General features: G+C 37.8%; 1 protein-coding gene across 1 annotated transcript in view; it reads left to right on the top strand.

Annotated features, from left to right (window-relative positions):
• Positions 1 to 20974, top strand: part of ARHGAP28 (Rho GTPase activating protein 28) — a 65171-nt gene extending 44197 nt beyond the window's left edge. The window contains exons 9-14 of the mRNA XM_069099666.1: positions 907 to 1104; positions 4333 to 4476; positions 5597 to 5653; positions 10021 to 10145; positions 14213 to 14277; positions 17400 to 20974. Coding sequence (XP_068955767.1) covers positions 907 to 1104; positions 4333 to 4476; positions 5597 to 5653; positions 10021 to 10145; positions 14213 to 14277; positions 17400 to 17491 — 681 coding nt within the window. The 3' untranslated portion in view covers positions 17492 to 20974. The remainder of the gene's footprint in view (positions 1 to 906; positions 1105 to 4332; positions 4477 to 5596; positions 5654 to 10020; positions 10146 to 14212; positions 14278 to 17399) is intronic.
• Positions 20975 to 25126: the final 4152 nt, after the last annotated feature.

The following is a 25126-nucleotide window of genomic DNA, read 5'->3' as shown; positions in this document are numbered from 1 at the left end:
GTTAGGAGCTCCCTGTTATCCTCAATGTGTTCCCCTACTCTTGAGAAGAAAATCAAATAAATAGATCTTCTACAGGAACCCTTTCCAGTCCTTCTTAATTTTGTTGCCTTCCCTCTGTTGATTTTAACTTTTTATCCTTCAGATAGCTTGTTTGTACATGTTTCTTTACATGTTGTGATGGCAGGAACTGTCTTTTTCCTTTCTTTAAATTCCCAATGCCTGACACTAAGTAGATGCTTAATCAGTGTTATTGATTGACCACTGACTGATACCTGTCTTGAGTGTCAAGTATTTAGACATCCTCAAAAAAATTTTGAATCGTAATATCTGCCAGATTTTCAAGGGTTAACTATATTCAGACTTTCAGATCTTCAAAATGCCCAGATGAAAGATCACAGGGTCTCCAGTATCATAAACTCAGTGAAAATGGAGCTACTATTATGTATAGAAAAATTACCAATATTACTTATGTTAACACCTTTCAATAAACAGTGGAACAATATAAAATATTGCATAGCTCAGCTCTATTGACAATGCCTGGAGGTGCTGGGGGGCAAAGGCAGGGGGATGGGGAGTGGAAATAAATAACTTTCATAGGATCACTGGTACATTTTGGTTATATGTTATTTGTTAAATTATTAATGTTATATGTTAAATCATTATAACATTTTAAATAAATAATATGATATGATAACTGTATTATATATTTTATCATGTCATATATCATATATGGTTGTTATATCATTTTATTATATATCATCACATATTTTTATATATTCTATCATGTCAAGTTGTCATATCATATAATTTGTTATCTTGTATCATGTCATATATCTCATATAATGTTTTGTTATTTTATGTCATGTCATGTTATAATAGCATAATAGGAATAATGTTTCCTATTAGGCCTTCCTGATATTCCTCAAGAAAGTGGTTGCTAATGAAGGGAAGAACAAAATGAGTTTGTGGAATGTTTCCATGATCGTTGCACCAAATCTCTTCATCTACAAAGGCAAACGCTCCAATCAAGAAGAGATGCAGGCAGCTGCTACTACGGCACACATTGTCCGGCTCTTGATTAGGTATCAGGACATTCTGTGGACGGTGAGTGATGGTCCTCCTTGGAAAGGGGCCACTTAAAATCTTTGTGCTTTCCCTGGAGCATGAGCCCTATGCATAAGAGGCAACTGAGAAAAGAAGGACAATGAGACCTGTTTCTCCCAGAGCCCCATGGTCAACATGGAGGTGGGACTGGGCTCTTGGAGGCATTTTTATGTGTAAGTTTCAAGGGCTGCCCTTTACCACTCCTCTCCTTATTTTATGATGCTCATTCTTCCTGCTTTTCATGCCATAACCTTTCTCTGTCTCCACTTAAGAGAGACTGAGAAGCTAGTTTTCTCAGGATTTTAGTATGTCTGTTTGTTCTAGGATATTCTTCAGTCTGGGTCTGCCTGTGAGAAGAGAGTAAATGTAGCAGCAAGCACCCCAGCATCCCCAGGGTGGCTGCCAACACAGGTTCCTAGATCTGCTTTTCTAAAGGAAAGCAACTCAAATGGGTTAACAATCTTACTTTAATCAGTCACACATATCATTTACCTAGTTCAGGGGAAAAAGTCAGCGCCCTGAACTTCAGAGAATATAAACAAGTCACAAGCAGAAGTTACAAGAAGACAGAGAAACAGATCAAGCAGAAAGGCTTCAGTCTGACCATCACATCCATACCCAGTCAGTTACCAGAGAAGGAAACACCAATATCTGGGTTTTCAAAGCCGGGGGCTCAACGGCTGCCCAGAGTCTTGTCTGGTCAAATCACACAACACTTCTCAAAGTGAGCCCCAAAACAAAGCCTCACATCAGGGCTTATATAGCCTTCTCCTGACTCAGAGAATGTAACAGCCCTCTCGACCCACTGCCCAATCAAAAAGCATTCCCGAAAATCAAGCCTCCTGTCACAGGCTCTAGGTGCACTTAAGCCTATCAAAGGGCCTAGGGGCAGGGAAGAGCTTAAATTTCCATTCCCATAACAATAAATAACTCTAAATATCAACCCACTGTTGTCCCTTTAGGAGGTTACTGATTCTAGGGCCCAGAAGAGGAGCTTGGGAATCTTTGAATTCCTTGTTTCCTTTAAAACTGAAGTTCAGGAGTCTCCTTTTATGGAAGCCTTTCCTAATTTTCTCCTCCACCCCAACTGCTACTCTCCACCCAAAGTTACTTTGTATTTATTTTTTATGTATTATGCATATTTTGTCCTCCAATAGATTTTAAGGCCCTTGAGACAGCATACATGATACAGAGGATAGAACCCTGAACTCAGAGTCAGGCAGACTTGGATTCAAATTCCACATGAGACATTTATTAGGTGTGACACCAGGCAAGGCATTTAAGCTTTCTGTGCCTTAGTTTCCTCATGTGTAAAATGAGGAGATTGGACTTGAATTGGAAAAGAACAGTTTATTTCCCAATCCCAAAGAAGGGCAATGCCAAAGAATGTTCAAACTATTGAACAAATGCACTCATTTCCCATGCCAAGGTTATACTTATGATTTTGAAAGCTAGGCTTCAGCAATATGTGAACCAAGAATTACCAGAAGTGTAGGCTGACATTTAAAAATTTTTTTTTTCTTTTTGGAGGGGGGAAGGTAGGGCAATCGGGGTTAAGTGACTTGCCCAAGGTCACATGGCTAGTTTTTGTGTTAAGTGTCTGAGGCTGGATTTGAATTCAGGTCCTCCTGACTCCAGGGCCCATGCTCTATTTACTGTGCCACCTAGCTGCCCCTAGTGCAGGCTGACTTTTGAAGAAGCAGTGGAACTGAAGACCAAATTGCCAACATTTGCTGGATTAAGCAAGGAAGTTCTGGAAAAACATCTGCTTTTGCTTCATTCACTACACTGAAGTTTTTGACTGTGTGGATCTCAACAAAATGTGGCAAGTCCTCAAAGAGATGGGAGTACCAGATTACCTTACTTGTCTCCTGAGGTCAAGAAACAACAGTTAGAACTGAACATAGAACAACTGATTGGTTCAAGATTGGAAAAGGGGTATGACAGAATTGCATGTTGTCATATTATTTATTTAACTTATAGAGTACATCATTTGAAATACCAGGCTGGATGAATCAAAAGCTGGAATTAAGATTGCCAGGAGAAATCAACAATTTTAGATATGCAGGGGATACCACTCTGATGGCAGAATGTGAAGAGGAGTTAAAAAGCCTCTTAATAAGGGTGAAAGAGGAGAAAGAAAAAGCTGGCTTGAAGTTTAACATAAAAAAAAAAATAAGATCATGGCATCTGGTGCCATCACTTTCAGGCAAATAGAGGGAGAAGAAATGGAAGCAGTGAGAGATTTATCTTGGGCTCAAAGATTATTGCAAAGATGGTGACTGCAGCCGTGGAATTAAAAGATGCTTGATCCTTGGAAGGAAAGTTATGGCAAATCTGGACAGCATACTAAGAAGCAGAGCTGTCACCTTGCCAACAAAGGTCTTTCTTGTCAAAGCTATGGTTTTTTTTTTTTCACTAGTTATGTGCGACTTTGAGAGTTGGACTATAATGAAAGCCGAGCTCTGCAGAATTGACACTTTTGAATTGTGGTGCCCAAGAAGACTTGAGAATTCCTCAGACAGCAAGGAGTCACATCAATCAATACCTAAAGAAATTAACTCTGTTAATTGGAAGATGCTGAAGCTTAAATACTTTGGCTGCATAATGAGAAGACACAGCTCATTGGAAAAGACTCTGATTCTGGGAAAAATTGAAGGCAACAGAATAAAAGGATGGTAGAGGATGAAATGGATAGAAAGTTCCATGGAAGCAACAAACATGAACTTGAACAGACTTCAAGAAATAGTGGAGAACAGAAGTGCTTGACCTGATCTGGTCCACAGGGTCACAAAGAGTCCATATGGCTGAACAACAACAATACCAATACAAGGGCCCTTCAGTTCTAAATCTATGATCCTATATTGATCTCATTAGTGTTTCATTTTTATCTCTGGATTCCCAGCACTTAGCAAAGTACCAGGCTCATAGTGGCAAGTTAATAAGTGTTTATTGATTGATCGAGAGAATTACTGAGCCATAAAAAAGCGAGCAGTTCACTGGTAGAATCTAGTTCAACAATTTGACTTTTTGCCATTTCTGATAAGTATTTTGTTTTTGTCTTTGTATTCCCAACACCTAACCAAGTGCCAGTCATAGAGCAGGCAGTTAATAAGTGCTTACTGATTGGTTGATTTGGGGAATTACTGAACCATTAAAAAGTGGACAGTCCATTGGCAAAATCTAGTTTGACTCTGACTTCTTGCCATTTCTGCCTCCTTACTCCAGGTCCCATCTTTCCTGATCACCCAGGTGAGGAAGATGAATGAGGCAGCAATTAACAACACGAAGAAACAGCCGATATTTGACAAAAGCATGAGGAAACTTCTCAGAAGGAAAACTTTGGAACGAGAAAGACCTGAAAAGATAGAGGTATCTGATGCATATAATTCAACAACATGTTCTTTACTAGTCACGATCCCATTTCTCTGGCGAGGCATAATATGGCATATATTTTTGGAGCAAAAGACATTAAATTCTCAGACGATATTTGCAGAGAGGTGTCAGCAATAAAATGTAGCCACAGCCCAGCAGGCTATACAAGTTAGAGCAAGGGTGATGTTATGCCCTAATTCAGGTGGCTGTAGGGCTCCAATTCTGAAGAGGTTTTTATCCTTTTTATTAAAATTCTTGGACCACCACACTAATTATTAGTATTTTTATTTAGTACTAAGCACTCATAAACAAGAGTAACATTACCTTGGCAAGAGTTGAAAGCTGATATTTTAATCCCTGTGAAACAGTGAAAAGGAATGTCAACACTAAGTCTGCCAAATAGCCAGGGGAACAGATGTCCTTGAGTGAAAGAATTCTAAAATATTCACTGAAAATAATGCTTGATAAGATGCAGCTCATCCCAAAGAGCGAGGCTCAGTGGTTAATTAATTATTAATTAATTAAACCATTAATCCAGTGGTTAATACCAAGGTTCAGTGAGGAAACCAAGTCTAGGAAGATGACAGTGGTTGCTTCCTTGAAGTGTCATTGTAAAGCAAACTTTTCTCATTGATTTATTCTTTTATTAATCAGAGATGATTGGGTGAATTTCCATATAGATCATTCAGGTGAGGTCACTTCAAACTAAGCTGTTGAATCAGAGATAGTCTACATGATGTGATGGAAATAGTGGTGAATTCTTGATCAGGAGATCAGGATTTGAATCCTCTCCCTCACTTTTTTTCAGCTGTGTGAGACCATCAATGAGTGATGTGCCTTTCCAAGTTTCAGTTTCCTTGTCTGTAAAATGGGAATAATTGATATTTGCACTACCTCCCTCACAGAATTGTCATGAGAGATGTGCTTTGTAAGCCTTAAAGGTCTATATAAATTTTAACAATTATTATGGTTATAATGCATGAACCACCCTAGAAAGCTGGGAGAAAATGTAAAATTCACAAACATTATAAAATGAGGTACTGGAAAGGGAAGACAGTCTCCATTTGCATTCGTTATGATACAAGATCATTCTTAAGGATCTATGTTTGCTCTTTAGGCTACCAGCCCTGGGTCTTCAAAGACTCTTCCAATATCCCCATCTTCAAGAAGGAAGGTAAGATAACTGTCTTTGGGGAGTCTGAAGGTATCTCTCTGTTTTCTTTAACCAACATCCACCTTGCCATTCCTCTAGCCATACAAATCTGTCAAAAATTAACCCCTAGAGTCAGAATGTGACTTTGAAAAATGATGTATGCCATCATGGAACTTGTAAGTATGACTGATAAGTGAGCAGTACAGGGAGTATCAAAAATCCCTTAACTTACTCATTGATCTCATAAAAAATCATTCAGCGATATTAGCCAGGCAATTTCTAGGTGTCTGAGTACAGTAAGACAAGAAATACTGACGCCATGCTATCACTGATGATAGGGAGTTCACAAAGAACCTATATTATGGTTGAGAGGATGCTGTGAGACCCATTCTACCTGAGGAGGGAAGCAAGGTTATATAAATAAGATGCATTTTATTTAATCTAGCAATGTGCTTGTGAGACCCAAACCAATGAACCTTAGAAATTGTCATCAGAATATTTTTTTCAGTTCTTAAAAATTCAATGAGCTGCCAAATTTCAACATTTTGGAGCAAGTAACACTGAATAGTTCTATGTTGTATCTCATTTCTGAAAATGCATTCAAGGGAGAATAGGAGAGGTCTTAGAAAATTTTGCCAGTATCTGGTGAGGCTTAGACTGTATTGTGAAACTTGAGGATTGACCATCAAGGCCCCACACCAACCTACTCCAGTGCAAATTCTACAGAATGCCACTTAGATCCTCACCAGAACTGCAGACTTTAAAAGGAAGTGTGTTCCATTCATGATGCTCAATGAAGCCCCACCTCTTTGTGCTTCACAAAATGAGAAGAGCCCCTGATTTCCCAAATAGCCCATGTGTGTGTAGACATACACTGGTGTGGCCCATTTAGGGCCAGCAGAAGGAAAAGTATAAATATAAAATTAAGAATGTCAAGCACTGAACCACAAATAGTAACTGTCTAAAGCAGGAGACAGCCCACCCTCCTGCAATCAGAGAGGGGTGAGCTAATTTTGAGCCAGGGGTATTTATTACACCACCTGTGACTAAAAGGACACAGCTGTGTCTGGTGAGAGACCAGCTAACCATCACACAATGCATATAAACAGTGTTAAGTATTGTGGGACATGACTTATACTTCCTAGTCATAAAAAGAAATGTCATCAGTAGGAAAATCTTCTCCTGTTAAATCAAGTGACCCCAGTAGGCATATACATAGCTCATGTTGGCTTGAAAATGGTTCAACAAAACATCCCTACATTGATACAGAAGCCTTGCAATCTCCCACTTGTATCAACCATCCAACATTTCTTAAAAACCCACTACTTGCAAGGTGCCATGAAGGGTAGCCATGGTCCTGATTCAACCTAATTGAAGAAATAAAATATGAACATGTCAGAAACTGAATAATGGGATGCTAGAGGTAAACAGTTTGAAACAGAATCACCAAAGCTGTCCAAAGGCAGGACAGGATGAATCACCAGATTTATAGGACTATAGGATTTATAGTAAATGCAGTAGAAATTGAGAGGAGGGACATACCCATGGGTTGGACAGGTCTTCAAAGTTTTCACAGAGGAAGAGAAATTTAATCTGGGTCTTGAAGGATGAATAAGAGTACAGCAAGAGAAAAGAGTAGAGGGAATTTTAGACAGATGAATAATAGCATGTATGGCCGTATGAAAAGATAGGTAGGATGTGTTTGTGAGTCAGGGAGTAGGCCTGTTTGGCCAGACCAAAAGGTTGTTGTAGATAGGGTTGGAAAATTCGTTGGGGACCAGATTATGGAGTGATTGGATAGGGCATCATTAATGGTTTCTGATCAGGAGAGTGACATGGTCAAAATAGTATTGTAGGAAATTTAGCCTGTCAAGACTGTGTAGGTTGCATAGGACTTGGGGAGAGACCAACCAAGAGGCTAGTGAAGCAGTCTAGATATGAGAGGATATGAACCTTATCCCCTTTCCCTCCTACTTTCCTATAGAGTAAGATAGAGTTCTGTTCCCAATTAGTGTGCATGTTATTCCCTCCTTGAGCCAATTCCTATGAGAAGAAGATTCATGTACCTCACCCCTTCCCATCTTCCCCTTTACTGTAAAAGCTCTTTTGTGCCTCCCATTCCACCTTTCCCTTTCCCTTTCTCCCGGTGCGTTCCTCTTTTTTACCCCTTAATTTTACTTTTTTTAGATAATCATCTCAGAAAAGATATTACCATAAACCAGGAGAGTGAAAATTACAATGAAAAGGAAAGGGCATTTCAATTAATAGATTTGCTAATTGATTATATGTGATCAGTCAGGGATAAGGAGAACTCAGGGATGATTTCAATGTTTGCTTTTATTATTTTTCCTTTATTATGTTATTGATATATTTTATTTTGACACAATGTGTATCTTCTAACACACTTCAGTAGATAGAATGGATAGGGTGGGACTGATGAACTTAGAATCAGGGAAGACTTCAATCACATCAGGTCTCAGATCCTTACTAGCTGTGTGATCCTAGGCAAGTCATTTAACCTCTGTTCACTTCAATTTCTTCAACTGTAAAATGGACATTATAACAGCACGTACCTTACGGAGTTGTTCTAAGGATAAAATGAGATAATATTTCTAAACTTCTTAGCATGTAGTAGATGCCATATAAATGCTTACTCCCTTTCCCACTTCAATCCCCTAAAAATACATTTCCTTAAGACAGTTTATTTAAATTGTTTAGTAGAATAATTGCAACCAATAATTTTTTTATGTATTTTGTTTTCTGCTCTTATCACTTTAAATTGTTAGCAGAAAGGAATATATGACTGCAAGATTTTTGTCTGAAATGACTACCACTAACAGAAATAAGGCAACTAGAAGGGGAATTTGTTTTTGTCAGAAGAGCAGTTAAGTAACAGAGAGACAAGCTGAGTTGGAGGTAATAATAGAACATCCGAGTGGAAGTGTCAGGTAAGCATTTAGACACGAGGCCTAGTTATCCACCTGAAGCCACAGACACAATGAGAAGAGAGAGAAGAGTGTAGTGAACGAAGTGCCTGATAATTGAGACTTGGGAAATACCACCATTAAAGGGACAGGAGGAGAGTATCTTTGATACCTGGCAGATAGATGAAAGCATAGGACCTAGAGAGCTGTAAAATGGAAGTCATGGCTAAAGTAAAGAGAATTGGAAGGATTCTATTAGCAGAGGCCTAAATATCTAAAGGAATTTTTCGAATAATATCAGTAGCACAGTAAAGCTTTGATTAATAAGAATCTCTAATTAATTAGAATAATTTTTCTTCATTCTGCTTCTAGGAGAATAGGAGAGAAAGGGAAAGTCTGAAATCAGATATTCACTTAAACAAAATTATCCATGACATAGATATATTTTGGTACCAAGTTTCATTTAATTTGGTGTCCTCTGAGAAGAAGATATGTCCTGAATAATGCCCTTGGTCCTACAAGATCCACATTACTTAAGGAAAGAATTAGTCCTGCTTACTTTACACACTAGCATAGGAAAAGAAGATAGATGGATAGATGGATAGATAGATAGATAGATAGATAGACAGATAGAGATGTATACACAACTATATATCTACAGATATATACAATATCTATATATCTGTATGTATATCTGTCTATATGTCTTTTTACACACACACATACATATACATACGTACTATATATATGATTTTTAGCAAGAAAAATTGAAACAAAAAGTTGGTTTCTAAGTTTTGCTGAAGTTAACTAGAAAATTCAGTTAACCACAATAGTTTAGTTCCCTTGGTATTTTGGTAGTTCTTAATGCCCTGGGTGAGTTACTGTTATAAGAGAGAAAAGGTATGAACCTCCTGGACCTTCACCCTCAGCATTGCATATCTTATTCAGGAGCCATTTTCTACAGCCGTTTCTGTGTTATCATCTGTCAGATTGCAGCATCAGTCATCGATCCATCAGCCAATCTGGTACCATGTACCAGGCACTGTGCTAAGATCAGGGGATATCAAAAGAGGTAAATCCTATCACTGTAGTGATAGGAGTTAGAGACCGAAGATCCCCATGGAGGACCTTTTGGTCCGATGTCACAGGCTTTTGTCTGATGAGACAGAAAATTTAGGAGATGTTCTTTGGAAGCCCTACCCTAACCAATCAGTTATAACCCTGGATTCTGCTTCAGGAAAGCCCATTTTTAATGCCTCCAAGGACCAGGCAGATTTGTTATAGCATTTTGTCAGTAACTCTTTTCTATAAAGGAATGCCAAGGATAGTGGTATCATAGTAAGAACTGAGTGTATGTTCTGAAAAAGATCAAGGCAAAGGTAAAAAGAATCAAAGAACTGACTCTAGCCCGAGGCAGAGTGTAAGTAGCTTAGGTAGATTTTCTTTTTCTTCTCTTCTTTGTAGTCTGATATACCCGAAGGAGTCATTAGAGTACACGCACCTCTTCATTCCAAGGTGTCCATGGCCATTCAGCTTAATGGTCAGACCAAAGCCAAAGACATCCTGGCTCGATTTCACTGCGAGAACAGGTAGGTGACAGTGGTGGTGGGCGGGGGGTCTTAATTCAGTAAAGGGAATTTTGACCAAGTATATTATTTCCTTGAACTTTGATCTTTAGTTTTCTTAATAAAACTTCAGAGCAAAGGTTCCCAGACTTATTTGGCCTACTGCCCCCTTTAAAAAAATTACTCAGTGCACCCCTGGAAATCTACCTTCTTTAACCCTTCAATGGTTTTTGAAATTTGTGTCATTTCAAAAAAATGTAAAGTATATTTTTTTAAATGGCACATCTTAAATTTAATAATTTATTGTAAATTTGTGTCTTTTTTCCTGCATTGAAATTTTGATGATGCAATATTGCATCATGTAGACATGGAAGTATCATATTGTACACAAGTCATTACACGCACATATTCCTGCCGAAGCATGCTGGCGTTCCCGACAATGCATGACTCACTTGCCTGCTGGCGCTTGCTTGTTAAGACCTGTCTGCAAACTTGACCACTGTTGGGTTATAACTTGCATTTTGTGTATTTGGAAAATAATGTAATCACTATGACTTTAACTCTGTTACACAACAGGAGAAACATGTACAGTTTTTCAGAATCTTTTTTCTTCTTTTCTTATGCTTGCACTACCCCCGTAATTTTTATTCAACACCTGGCAAGTGTACCTGAGGCTGCTGCCACCCTCCCCATTGTTCCAGGGCCTGGGGGCAGTACCACCCACTTGCTTTAGAGACTCCTAGTTTGGGTACTTTTTGCCTATACCCCAGTAATTTGGTGTAGAGATAAATTTATATCTTCTGAATCCTCTATTGTTTGCTTTAAAACCACAACTAAAACAACTTAATAGTAATAATATCTTGCCAAAAGAAATGGCCTGTTTAATGTTTCCTCCAAAGGAAAATCTAGACAGATGTTTTTGATCAAGGTGTTTATTAGATTTTTGTTTCAGTTCAATTCAACAAGTGCATACAAGATCCCCTTCTTTTACATGAAGCCTTTCCTAAGCTCTCCTTCTAATATGCTTCCTCCCCAAACTTCCCTGAATTTATTTTTCATATATTATGTGTATGCTAATATTTGTGCCTTTTGTCTTCCTCTTTAAAATGCAGTTATCCCTTCCATATCACCAGGGTTAGGAGCGTAGGGCTCCCACGAAGTGGGAAATTCACATGCATTCTTTTGGCCTTCCCCTTGTGCCAGAGAAGTCTGAATTTTTTTCTTTTTCTTTTATGGGGTGTTTACAGTAACTTGTTGTAAAATTTGGGTTAAGTATTTTGTCATAGTCTTTGTGTCATCTGCTAGCTTTTTGTGTGTCTTTTATGACTTAAGCAAAAGTCCCAAAAAATTTCCATTTAATTTCTTATGCTGACCTGTGATATAGCAAAACCATGATTGGGAAAGTCAGGATGCAGGAGAGATAACAGTATAAGTTCCTTGAAAGCCGTAACAATTTCACTTTTGTCTTTGTATCTCAATATTTAGCACCGTCCATAGCACATAGTCAATACTTAATAAGTGTATGTTGATTGGTTAATTGATCGATTACCCATTTATCACTAGCTTTGCTGGGCATAGGGATTGCAAAGTTAAAATCAAAATGTGCCTTGTCCTCAGGTGACATATATTCTCTTGGAACGTAGGCATACAATATGTTAATGATATACAGCCAAGAGAGAGTAGTCATGTATTGTATTTTTGGTGCTACAGTTCCTTTCAGATACACTACAGGCAGTAATCATTGGGGTCAATCCGAAGTCAGTGACTGACTGCTTTGCTCTCTTGCCATGTACCGGCTAATCACAGAATAAGAACATTAAAGGAGAAGAACGACAATCAATTTGTAACCAGGCACGCTTCCTCCAAGACATGAATTTGTCCTGGGGTTTTATGAAAAGAGAAAAGAAGTGTAATTCCAAACCCTGCTATCTGAAGGCAGACATGATTTAATGGTCTCTTGTACACCTTTGACATGTATCCTAAAGAAACCTTCCAATCATATTAAACAGTAATAGCCTGAGGCCAACAGAAACACTCTGGACACTTAGTCATCTGTTGCTGCCTATCCTGGAAACCTAAATCACTATAATTGTTTCAACTTGACAGTCATATGGGGGTTTGGAGAGGCTTTTGAGGGATTTAGCAGACAAATGCCTGGCTACATGGATTGCATAACTGACTTGATACTCATTATATTTAGACCCCTGTTAAAAAAAAATGTTCCTAATAAAAGAAATGTTGAATCAAAGAGCCTAGGTTGAATTAGCCCCCTAGACCAACTTCTTCTGAAGGTTTTTCCTTGCTCATCTTCCTAATGAGACAGTGCCTGTGATATCTATTGCTTTAATTGCTAGAAGCATGTCATATGTAATCCCTTTACACAGAAGGATTGGCTTTCTGTGGGCCACTCTTCATCTATCTTCTACCTGCTTCCAGTCAGGCCTTTATCTTCACTTACTCCCCACCTAAAGCTGGGGCTCAGCCCTGGGACACCCCGGGTTCTGAGGAGTGGGCTTTTGCTTTATCTTGTCAAGATCCAGGCCTTGATCTCACTTCCTAGCCATGCCATTGTGTGCTTTCAGACCCCTCCCACTTTCTTTCTGTGTGGTTTTCTCCGAGTAGATTGTAAGCTCTTTGACTACAATAACTTTCATGCTTGTTTGTCATTGGGTTCTCAATGTTTGTACATTGTAAGTGCTTAATAAATTGTCTTTCAACCATCTCTTTTTCTCCATTCTATCTTTCTATCCATCTTTCTATGTTGGTCTGTCTATCTAACTATCCATCTATCTTTCTGTCTTCCTATTTGTCTTTCTGTCCGGTTTGTCTTCTATCTATCCATTCATCTATCCATCTATCATCTATCTTTCCATCTGTCTTTCTATCCATCTATCTATCTTATATAATCCAAGTAAGAAAAAAAGAATCTACTTCCCACCATCAGAAAGGGGAGAATTTAGAGGTTAAGATCCAAAGGTGACCATTTTTTTTTCCCATTACCAAAAAAAGACTTTCCTTTGCTTCTTTCCTGTGGCATCTGAGCTGAAAGTTCATCCTATCATCTCATGAGATGGATGTCATCCTTGGGATATAGCCCCTATCCCAGGGCTATAATTTGATCATAGAATCATAGCTTAGAGCCTACAAGAGTCATATAGAATATTTAACAGATAAGGAAATTGAGGCTGAGAATAGTGAAGTAACTTGCCTAAAGTCACACAGGTAGTAAATGGCAGAGTAAAGATCCCAAACCCATATATCTTTTTGACTCCAAATTAACTCCATCACTCCCTTCACTACACCAAAGGCATCACTCTTTCAGGGTCTCACCTTCTGAACATGAAATGTTTCCCACAACCTTGTTTGTCCACTCCTTTCCTAATTTGAGGAGTTAGATCATTTTTTAAAATAAAGTTCTCCCCAGAAAAGAATGACTTTAGGGACAGGGGATTTTCCTCTTTACTAGGTACCAAAGTATGGTGAGTTAAAAGAACCCAAAGCAGGCACAATTCTGCTGTAGATGTAGCTCACAGTCTAGTTTAGAGAAACCAGAAAAAAAAGCCAGTAGATGTTCTGTGTGCAGCAGTGGGTGTAGATGGGGATGCAGAGGGCAGTGGAGGAGTTGGACTGATTATGTTGGGTCAGTGACATTTTTAAGAATGTTTTCTGAAGTAAACCATCAGCTAGATTTGGAAGGACAAGAGGGACATAGCTCAGCAGGTATAGAATTTGTTCTTGCTGTTGAGTCATTTTTTCAGTTGTGTCCAGCTCTTCCATGACCCCATTTGGGGTTTTCTCGGCAAAGATAATGGAGTGGTTTGCCATTTATTTCTCCAATTTATTTTACAGATGAAGAAATTGAGGCAAACAATGTTAAGTGACTTGCCTAGGGTCACGCAACTAGTAAGTTTCTGAGACCAGATTTGAAATCAGGAAAGACAACATTTCCTGACTTCAGGCCCAGCATTCTCTCCACTATGCCACATAGCTGCCCTTGGAATTTGAAGAGGCTGGTTATTCTGGGTGTCTAGAGAAATATTTTCATACTTAGACCATAAGAACTAAAAATCAAAATGTTTTCTTCCCTTTAGCCATGATTCACCAGGTAACCTTAAGACTCAGAACCAAAGCTTATATGAAATTGGAGGCAATATAGGTAAGCATTTTCAAATTTCCATCCTAAATTTTCTGATTCATTGAGAAGAAATACTTGTTTTATTATTTGTAAATACTTATTGTAAATACTGTTTTATTTATTGTAAAAGTATATTAACATGAACTACTTTCCAAGTGAAAACAGCTTATACAAGTTGCTGATATTTTTAGCTCATACCCAAATAATTGCATGTGTTTTCTGGAGTGCTGTTTAAATACATGTTCTAATATTTCAGTGTCATTATTTGGCATTTATTGAGTGTATAATGGAATATTCACATATTGGTAATTCCTTCTTACTAATTGAGGAACATGGTGTTTATTTATCTCAATATTTACCTTATTACAGAATAACCTAGTGCCAAAAGTTTCAGAATAGAAATTAAACTCCTTAATACAACACAATGCAATGCAATACAATATGCAACACAACACAACTCAGTATTATGCAATATAACACAGTACAATATTCAGTACACAAAACTCAATATTCTACAACACAACATAATGCAATATTATACAATACAGCACAGTTCAGTACTACTGTCTACAGTACAACACAACTCAATAATAATAAAATACCATACTATATAATATAGTACAGTACAATATAATCCAACCCAGTACAGTACAATGCAACAGAAAGAACATTTTGCAAGTACTTCCTCTATGTAGAGCACCGTGTTAGTACCAGAGAGCTCCAAAGAGAAATAAAATGTTAAATACCAAACCTCAAGGAACTAGTAAGGGCATAAGATACCAACAAAGATTGCATCATAACTCTCTAACGAACTTATCAAGTAATACTGTGTGTTGTAGCAAAATGCTACATGACATCTTAAGGGGAAGGTTGTTACAAACTGGGGATGTTTCTGGAAGAACTTGGCCTTTAGAAGATGGGTAGGAATTTAGCAGCTTTAGAAATAGAAAGAACATTTCAAGTAGAGAGAAGGAATTTAGCAAAAGTATTTTGCATCTAATGCACTCGTGTATTTAGAGAAATGTCAAAGCATTTGTAAATAGTATGACCATATTTTACATAAGGTTATAACAGTGGAGCTGACAGGAACCTTAGAGGTGGGTCATAACCTACAGTTTAAGAAGTACTGGAGGAGTGGAGAGTGGAAAAACTTTAAGAAGCCCTGATTCTAGTCTAGCGTCTTTCTTATTATAAAAAGAAAGGCCAGAGTGACTTGCCTCAGGTCACACATGGAGGATTAGAACCAAGCTCTCCTTCCCTTAATTCAATATCCTTTTTTACTATACCGTGCTATTGCTAGATAAAAGTATCTTCTAGAAGCTTTCTTGAGTAACCCATCGTGGGTTTCTGAGTTTGACAAAAGCTCTTTTAGTTAAGAAGAAAATTGGTTTTTGTGGCTCACAACTGATATCTGGAAAAATAATGCCACTTCCACCCCTCAAGCAAACAGATAGATGTGGTTTTGAGGATTGGGGACAGTAGCAAAATGGAGAAGTTGGAGGGGACTGTCACGAATTTTACTTATTTATGTAGGCAAGATAAAGAAAAATTTGACTAAATAGTAACTCACTTCAGAGTAACTAACCCTGGGATAATTCATCTTTCCATTGACCTTCTGACCATAGCCACATCAAGGTAATTATTTCATTAAGTGACTATTTTCTACATACTTTAATAGTCTCAAAGGAAATTAAGTGTGTTCTGCAGCTAATAGAAAGCCTGTACTTTAATGACATTTGCTTCATTTCTTATTATGAAATAGTTGAAGGCTAAGTCCAAGAGCTTTTGAAGTTTTAACAGTAATGCTCTCATCTACATAGAAGGGTGCATCGTTCTGGCAGCTGTCAGTCAGATTTGAAGACTGATATTTAACTGATTCGTGTCTTCCTGCCAGTCTGTCCTTTCTTCTGGCTGCAGGGGAGCAGCCATTTAAGAATGAGCTAAAGTTTTTAAGCATGGATGGAGAGAATAGTATACTCTCCATTTGTCCTTAGCAAAAGAGGTATTTGATGGGGTTGAGTGAAAACCAGTGACCTGAAGGTAGCTAGCTCAAAAGACATCCTTTCCCATTAAATGAATAGAAGGGAAGTTCATGTTAGCTCAAATGGACATCCTGACTCTTCTTGATGTCAATGATAAAGGCTTTCTGGAAACATAAAAATTATTTCCTTTCAGCTACAGGGTGAATTGCTTTCCCAGTACCATTTTTGATGAATAATTTTTGTGTAGCATTTAGATGATAGATCTACTTGAGGAATTTTCTTTGTGTATTCTTTCTGGTAGTTTTCAGAACAAAGTAAGGAAAACAGGAAATCATAACAAATTCAGAAATATAACATGGCAGATAAAATTCAAGTTTAAAAGCTACTTGCTAATTATAGATCTGGCATAAATTTAAGTGCTAAATGTAATTATTGAACAATGCACAAAATGCCAAAAATTTTAAAAATGTATTTTAAGTTCCTGGAGATCAGAGACATTCATTTTTCTGTCTTTCATCTCCAGCACCTTAGCATAGTCATAGGAAGTGCTTTTAATAAATACTTATTGATTGATTGATAAGGATGTATTATCATTACTACTAATAACAGATTATAATAGCCAACATCCATTTTACTATTATGATGATTATAATTGTAAATATTATTCAACCTTCTGTATACATTTCTCAGAAAGCCAAAGAAATCAAAGCAACATAACTTGAAATTTACTTAATGGGACTCTTTTATGGTCTTAGACCTCTGTCTTCAAGGTGTATTCTCAGATAAGAAATGAAATTGTATGTTAAAAAAAATTCTTGCCTTGTGTAATAAGACTTTGAGGACAGAGTGGCCAACTGGGATCTGTAGTTTAGAGGGATAAGCACTCCTGCTCTTCTCAAGGCTGAGTGGGAAGGCTTACCTGATGTGGGCAAGCTAGAAAATAATTCTGTTGTAGACAATGTGTTTGTACAATCCTCAATCCAACTAAAATATCCTCAGTGATATTCTACCAGAAAAGATGACTTTTGCAAAGAAACCCTAAGAATTGATCCACTTACCTCCAAATTAATGAGACAGCTTAAGAGCCCTGCTGGACTCAACTGGCCATTATCTTAACCAGTATCATGAGAGTAAATGCTTCTCCCTTTCTTTTTCTCATAGGAGAGCACTGTTTGGATCCTGATGCCTACATGTTGGATGTGTATCATGCAAATCCTCATGCAGAGTGGGTGATAAAACCAAAGACAAGTTGAAACTTCAGAAAATACCATACTTCTGAGGGAAGGGACTCCACTTGTATTTTCTAGGCCAAGAAAGTTCAGAATATGGTGGAAAACCAAGTGGCTGCTTTTGACTCTCTCTGTCCTTCCCAGCCCTCTTAGTCTTGAAATGTTTCTCCAAGCCAGAGGATATTGATGTGTTCATTGGTTGCCAACCTGTGAACCGTAAGACAAACACCAATTGTAACCATCGAAGCAGGAGTCTTCTTATGCCACTTACTTGACCTACAAAAGAAGGATGATGGTACTTTCAAAGAGAGGACAATCTGGACAATGGGAAGTTTCATCCTCTCCAGGATTTTGACTTGATAATTCAACTGTGTCCCCTACTTGGATGCCTTCTTACTCAATCTTACAGCCTACCAAATGTAGCAAACACTACCAAATATGAGAGACGGTGGGGGGTGGGGAGGGTCTGGTGGGGCAATTTTGCTAGTATTCCAAAGGAAGATTCTCCTTCACCTTTATATATGTATAATAACAACACAGGGCTGTTTTTCATAAAAAGAATGATGGAAATGCCCAGGGTAGTTGTGCCGCATAAATGCAATTCTTCTATCCAAACAAAACTTATGCTGAAAGTCAAAATATACAATATTTATGCTTCCGACTCACTCCTCATTATTTGGTTATTTTGAGGAGAAAGAACTACTGTTTAAAGCAACTTGTACTGTTTCTCTATGTTGTACTGTATTGTCATTCTCATCATTCTGATACCAATGTGTACTTCTGTGTGTCTGAACAAATTGAATTTTTTTTAAGCTTTTCATCTTACATTATGGACATAGTTTCTGAGAGAAGTGTTGTCAGACTAAAGATGTGCCTGTCCTTTCATTTCTCTTTTCTGTCGCCTAGTCATTATTATATTATTTGATGAATGTCTTTCCATGTGCCAGTCACTAAGTTTCTCTCTTCTCCCCAACATTTCCTTATCTATATTGTATGACCATACTTAATTCTGTAGCCACAGTTTTGAAGAGACAGTATTGCTTTTATCCAGGTCTGGAAAATCACAGTTGCCTCTGGTTCTTATATGATATTGAGGCTATTTTTTACCTTTCACCATCAATCACAGTGGTGGTTAAGCACAATTGTTAAACAAATCTATGTGCTGGGTAAGTTAGTTGCGTATCATATATTTTCAAAATCTGCAATCTGGCATATCAGTTAACTCTTCACCAATCATCCTTGTTTCGGGAAAGAGAGCAAATGCCTTGTGTTAAGGAATCCTCTAGTATTGTCTTCTCTTTAGATAAGAAAGATAGAACCCCTTCTAGGATCAATTAAGGGTGGCTATAGTTTCACAGTTGTGACAAGGTATCTGCAATGCATTCTGGTTTTACATTGTCCCTTCTCCCATAAACAGAACGGTGTCATCTTCCAACGTTTGACTTGGGATCAATAGATAATGGATTTGAGGGATTATTTTGGAGCTATGTGTACTAGATCCTAGACCTAAATGCCTCTTTCTGTTGCAACAAAGCAGCATTGCCTGGAACGCTGGTAAAAGTTTTACATTTTTTAACTTAGTTTCTCCTTTTAAGTCTCAGGTTCTAATGCATCCATAATATCTTCCAACATTTGTCATAAAACTTTAAAATGCACCTGTGTCTTACAAAAATAAATGTTTTGTTTTCCCTATGTAAATAGTTCTTTTATCTACAGAAAAATAGTTAACTTTTTAAAATTTTCACAAAAAGGGATGTTATTTTGGAGTAAAATGCCCCCGTATCAAATTCCAGACATGTTAAACAACAGAACTAGAAAGCATCCTAAGGTTGTCATACATTTTTCTATCCTAATTTATCATCTGCCTACTGTTAAATGTAGGAGATGTGAGGGGGGAAAATGTTTCTGTACTCATCTACTTTTGTGCTCATCAGACCTATATGAATCAATTATTTCATTCACTTTGTTCAAGGAAAATACCAAAGTCTAGCATCTGAGGGAGAGAGGGAAAGTCTTTCTTTTAAATAGCCTCATTAGCGTTATTGCATCTGGCTTGAATGTTTACTTAAAAGGCTCTTAACCTCCTGTCAAGAGACGATTTTTGTAGTGTATATGAGAGTGGGGAGAGGGTTACAATCCAATTTGGACCATCAGACCTGGGTTCAAGAACCACCTGCCTCTAGGAGCGATTATGTGACTTGGGTAAGTCATTAGTGCTAGTCATGAGTGATCTTGGTGCTAGTGTTGGCTGCTGAAACTACATAAATTTCAGAGAAGATGTTGATTTGCAAGTAGTACTTTCATCACCTAGGAATTCTTCGTTCCAATGAAATTGCAGGTCCAGTGCCCCCATCTCCTTATCTTTCTATTTTTAAATCAATCCTCTGAAAGATATAATTTACTCATTGGATTCTTGGTGACTAAATCTATCTTTAAAAACATAAGTGAGCCTTTTTTCACAGTTCAATTCTGGGACAGCAGCTGGATCGAAGCTCCTTACTTTTGACTCTAAATAGAGAGCCTGTCACCTATGTTTTAGGAGCACTGTCTTGTCAACATTTAACCTTTGCCTTACTTTGACAACCAAGCTGCAAAGCAGCTTACCTGGAAACAGAAGATTATATTAGCTATGGGGGAAACGTGATGTTTCTGTAATTTTGTCTGAATTTACAATCTCCATTCCCCAGTAGTCCCTAACACCCCTATTGTCTAGGCTCTATGGGAATGGTAGATAACCGCTCAATGAAATGTTAGAGGAAGGGAAAGAATTTTAAGAGAACTTGACCCAGAGACTACGTAGCTGCCTTAAGTGTTTTTCCTTTCTCATTCTGCAAAAAATATAAAAATAAAAAAATGAAGGCTATTTTGCACGCCACCACACTTTGTTTGGCGTAATGGTTCTAGGATCAATGACCTTTGAAGCATACTGGAACCACTCATTGTCATTACGATGTACATACAAAATAAACTACCTCACTTGCCTTACTCAGACAAAAAGCATAGAGGATTATAATAGCTTTTGTTACGAAGTGTCCCTCAGTCTTATTATTTAATGTCAACCTTGTTTTGCTTTTGATATGCCTAGTTTAATGATGCACAAGAAATGAGCAAATGCTCTGAATACCAAAATAAAATATTCTGTGAATGTCGTGCTCTGAAAGCGTCGGTGCCGAAAACATATTCTCTCTGTCATTAATCATTTGTTTCTAGCCATGTTCAGACAACTGGGAGTGAATCCCAGGAGTTCAAATGAGGGATTAAGAAAAAAAAAAGTTTATCTTTTCTTCCAGGCATTTTTCAACTATTTTCCACAGTGTCTTACTGGATTGGAAAATACCATCATGCCACTTGATAAAGCCAATTGTTTGTATATTTCTGACCCACACAAAAGGGAAATGTGGATTGTTTGTTACAGTAACTTCCATTGTAGTTATAATAGCATATTTGTAAAGTAGAATGTGTACATTGTATTTTAACCATGAAAATAATAAAAAAAAAAAGCCCAAATCTTTGTCACTGAGACTTCTTTCTTAGGTGAATTTTTCTTACAATTAAAAGGTACAGTGATGGTTACATTTTCTTTGTCAGTCCATAATATGTTCCTATATAAAAGGGTTTTTTAATACTTTTTTGTTATATGCTTGAATAATACTTGAATGACTGACTTGTTATATCCTTTTTTATATACTAAAATAAACTGAAAATAGCCAAAGGAGGGTAGCATTGTGTAGTGGAAATTTGGAAATCATGCTATAGTGCTGTGACTTTGGGAAAAATTTAATTTCTGTGTGCCTCAGTTTCCTCATATAAAATGAAAATAATAGAACCTTTATAGCCTATCTTAGGGGTTGCTGGAGGGACAAATCAGATTATAGGCAAATATTTACATGTGAGACTAATTTATAAGAACTTAACCATTGGGATTTCCATTACCTAAAAAACTCCCCTCCACCACACCCTGATTTGTGTACATAAGTACAGTCTAGCAAGCATGTTTGACACATTAGGAAAGTGTATTGACTTTGAAGTCAGAGAATTTGGGTTCAAATCCTGCCTGCATTTGTCACTGTGGTTTTGGGAAAATTGTTTAACTTCTTGGGGCCCATTTTCTTCATTTTGAAAGAAGTTGGACTAGGTGGCCTCTACAGGTACCTTCCAGCCTTAAATCTATGATTTTATGATTTCCTATACATCTCTCACTTTCTTCAACCATTAAGCAGGTAACCTGGAAGGTCCTCCTTAAGAAACAAACAAACAAACATATTCTCCTTTAAAATTCACCTCTTCTAATGAGCTTACCTAGAACAAGACCATGTCTCCTCATTTCTCCCAGATCTCTTTTATGCTTGTTATACAGTTAAATAGTTGTTTGTTTACATAGTTCTATCTTCATTGAATCTCTGATCTCATCTAAGTGGTATTCCCTCCACTGAAGATCTACTCAATACATCACACATCTGGTAATATTCCACCAGCACAGAACTCAAACCAGCCATATCCAGCAGATGGGTGACAGAGAAGATGAAAAGCTAGGCCTGACGTTCAGGAAGACTGAATTCAAATACGGCCTCAGACATCTATTAGCTATGGAAATCACTCAACCTGTCTGCCTCCATTTCCTCAACTTCTGCAAAATGGGGCATCTAGCTTCAAGGGCTGTCATGAGAAGCAAATTAGAGATTTGTAAAGGGGCTACCATTGTGTCTGGTACTAGTAGGTGCTTAATAAATGCTTTTTCTCTTCTCCTCCCCCCTCCTCTGTATTATTCCCTGTTCACACTACATAGCCAGTCTGCAACCTTTTCAATTATGTATGTCCTGTACAATATTTTTTAAGGCATTTCTTATGTAAGTCATTGGTAATACATGCCTACTATGTCTATCTTTAGCTGCCATTTGGGTCACTGGCAATAATTCTTCGGCAATTGTGTTGGCCCATAATTTGTAGTCATGGCATCACCGGAAAGGAATGGTGTTAAAAGATGACTTTTTATTTGAGATCAGCTTTGGTTTATTAAACAAGATGCGATTTCCCAAATCCAATCTAGAATGCTCTCCTACTCAAGTCAATCTGTCTTCATCTGAAACGTCTGTCCAAAATATATGCCTTGATGGAGCAGCTCTGGATTTGCCATTCAGCTTCATGTCGGTCTGGACACCCTTGATCCACTTAATTAGTTCTGCATAGATTGTTAGGTTGAACCCTTGACCAATCCTGACCTTTCTCAATCTTGTCCTTTTGATGTGGAAATGCCTTCATCGTTTAGAAATTTGAGTCATTCCAAGACTCACTGGCACCTCTCCTTTATTTCAGTCCCAATTTAACCCTCCCATTTCTACCCTCAGGAGCCCTGCCTGGCTGCCATGCCACTGTGCATTGAGGATGTCTTATTATTCAGTTGTTTCTGACTCTTATCACTCCATTTGAGATTTTCTTGGCAAAGATGCTGGAGTGGTTTGTCATTTCCTTCTCCACCTCATTTTACAGATGGGGAACGTAAGCAAATAAGGTTAAGTGACTTACCCAAGGTAGCACAGCTAGTGTCGGAGGCCAGATTTTAAGTCACAAAAGTGTACCATCTTGACTCTGCCTAGCACACTACCCACTCTGCTATCTTGCAGCCCATGAGAATGTTTACCAGGATTATAACTATGGAGACTATTAAGTGATGTGTGGATAGAGTGCCGGACCTGAAGTCAGAAAGACATGAGTTCAAATACAGCCTCAGATACTTGCTACCTGTGTGACTCTGGGCAAATTGCTTAATCTCTGTCAGCCTCAGTTTCTTCAACTGTAAAATGAGGGTAATAATAGCACTTGCTTCAGTGTTGTGAGAATCAAATGAGATATTTGTAAAGTGTTTAGCATATGCCTGGCATATAGTAGGTGCTTAATAAATACATATTTCCTTCCTACAGGGAAATTAGAAGACAAACGACATTTTTTCCAGGCAATGTGAATGGAGATCCAAGATGAATTGTACACAAGGTGTGGTTATAGAATCATGTTTCGCCTGAAGCTTTTTCAGCCAGGCAATATAAGGAAATCTCTCAAACTTTATTGGCAAAGGGAGTATAAAGATTCAGGACCCAACTCATTCTCTATCTCTGTGTACATGCAGAAAGAAATACACATATCTATGCTATTAGCTAGACATTTAATCAGCAAACACCAGTAGGAGGGAGGGAATTCAAAGACAAAAATTTCAAAATAATGAAATGGTTTAGAACCATGAATTGAAAGTAGAAGGAATAAAAGAAACAATGGAAGAATTATATGCTTAAGTCAGAATCCTTTTATGCATTTATGTGTCTGTGTTTATAGCAATTCGCTAATATAAACCCAAGATGAACTTTTCTGTTGGAGTAAACTGAAGGAAGAAGTGTTACCTTCAGTCCTGCAAGGCATAAGCAGTCTGTTCCTCCCCTGCGTTTAAAATGGCAAACTGGAAACTTGCCAAGCTATCAACAAGCTACAGAGAAAGAAATGGATTTTGACTTTCAGGGATGTGTTTTAAAGGAGATCATGTGAGCAGGTCCATTCCCTGCATCGGTTTGACTAATAACAGAGTAATAAATCTCCATTCTCTTGTACAGGAAAAAAAAAATGGCCCCTCAGCCCAGTACTAGTTCAGCACCTGAGCTTTCTGTCACAGTTAGGATGTCTTTTTTGCCTAATATAGCAGACCCAGGGCCAGAATTTCCAGACCTCAATCTCCCCACACTGCATGTTTCCATAGAAACATGAATAGAAAGGCCACCAGCAGTGCAGAGTGAGAATTCACTTGTGTATTTCTGTTGGGCGTCCATCAGCTGAGAACTGCAGATGTCAGTTTCCTGATTGAGCTGCTGAGGTTAGTCACCTTTGGGTCGCTCCAGGTCCCATGCCCCAAAGTGCAGGGTGCATCTCTCTAACCATAACTTGCCCTTACCAAGACATTCTGACATAGAATACTGAATAGAGTCTCAGTTGCAAATTTCACCTCTGTCAACCAAGAGACTGATAAAGTAGGATGTAGGTACGTACCACCAAAGGTTTCAGAAAACATGAAATGGGATACCAGAAGAGCCTCGTAATACAATGACTTCTTTTACCATATAATGGGATTAATAGTTTCCAAATGAAATTGAAATTTAATCTAAAACCATTCTCTCTTGAGAAGTGATTTATTACAAACAGAGATAGTACTTTCTTTCATCTAGATAGATGAAAAAATTATTTTTCCCCGACTTGCGGGATATAAGGGGCTTTCAGCTAAAGTTATAGCAGCACAGCTAGAGTTAATAGGTTAACATGAGAAGGAACCAAATGAAGCTTTGGAAACTAAAATTTAAAACTGCTTAGTTGGTTTAAAGGAATGTATTTATGTGGCTTTTTTTTTTCATTTTTTCTGGCTTTTCAAATTATGCTTGCTTTCTATAAGAAAATGAGCTGATTAAGGAAAACAGCCCCATTTTGTAGGGGAGGGGGGAAGTTGACAATCAAGAAACTTCTAATTTGTTGCTATTGCCAACTTTGTTGTCATGCAGTATATTCTGATTTTGCTGGCCAAAGAGAAAATTAGGTCAGGACTTGGAAGAATGATGCTGAACAAAAAGATACATAAAGAAAGATTTCAGTCCCTGTGTTAGCCTTGTATATAGCTTTGCTGGGGATGGA

This window comes from Petaurus breviceps, unplaced genomic scaffold (genome assembly GCF_028583685.1).
Source record: "Petaurus breviceps papuanus isolate PSGF00001 unplaced genomic scaffold, PetGlider_PUasm1.0 38, whole genome shotgun sequence".
In the NCBI taxonomy this organism is placed as follows: domain Eukaryota; kingdom Metazoa; phylum Chordata; class Mammalia; order Diprotodontia; family Petauridae; genus Petaurus; species Petaurus breviceps.
Note: the sequence above shows the minus strand (reverse complement) of the source record. Positions and strands in the feature narration are given on the sequence as shown.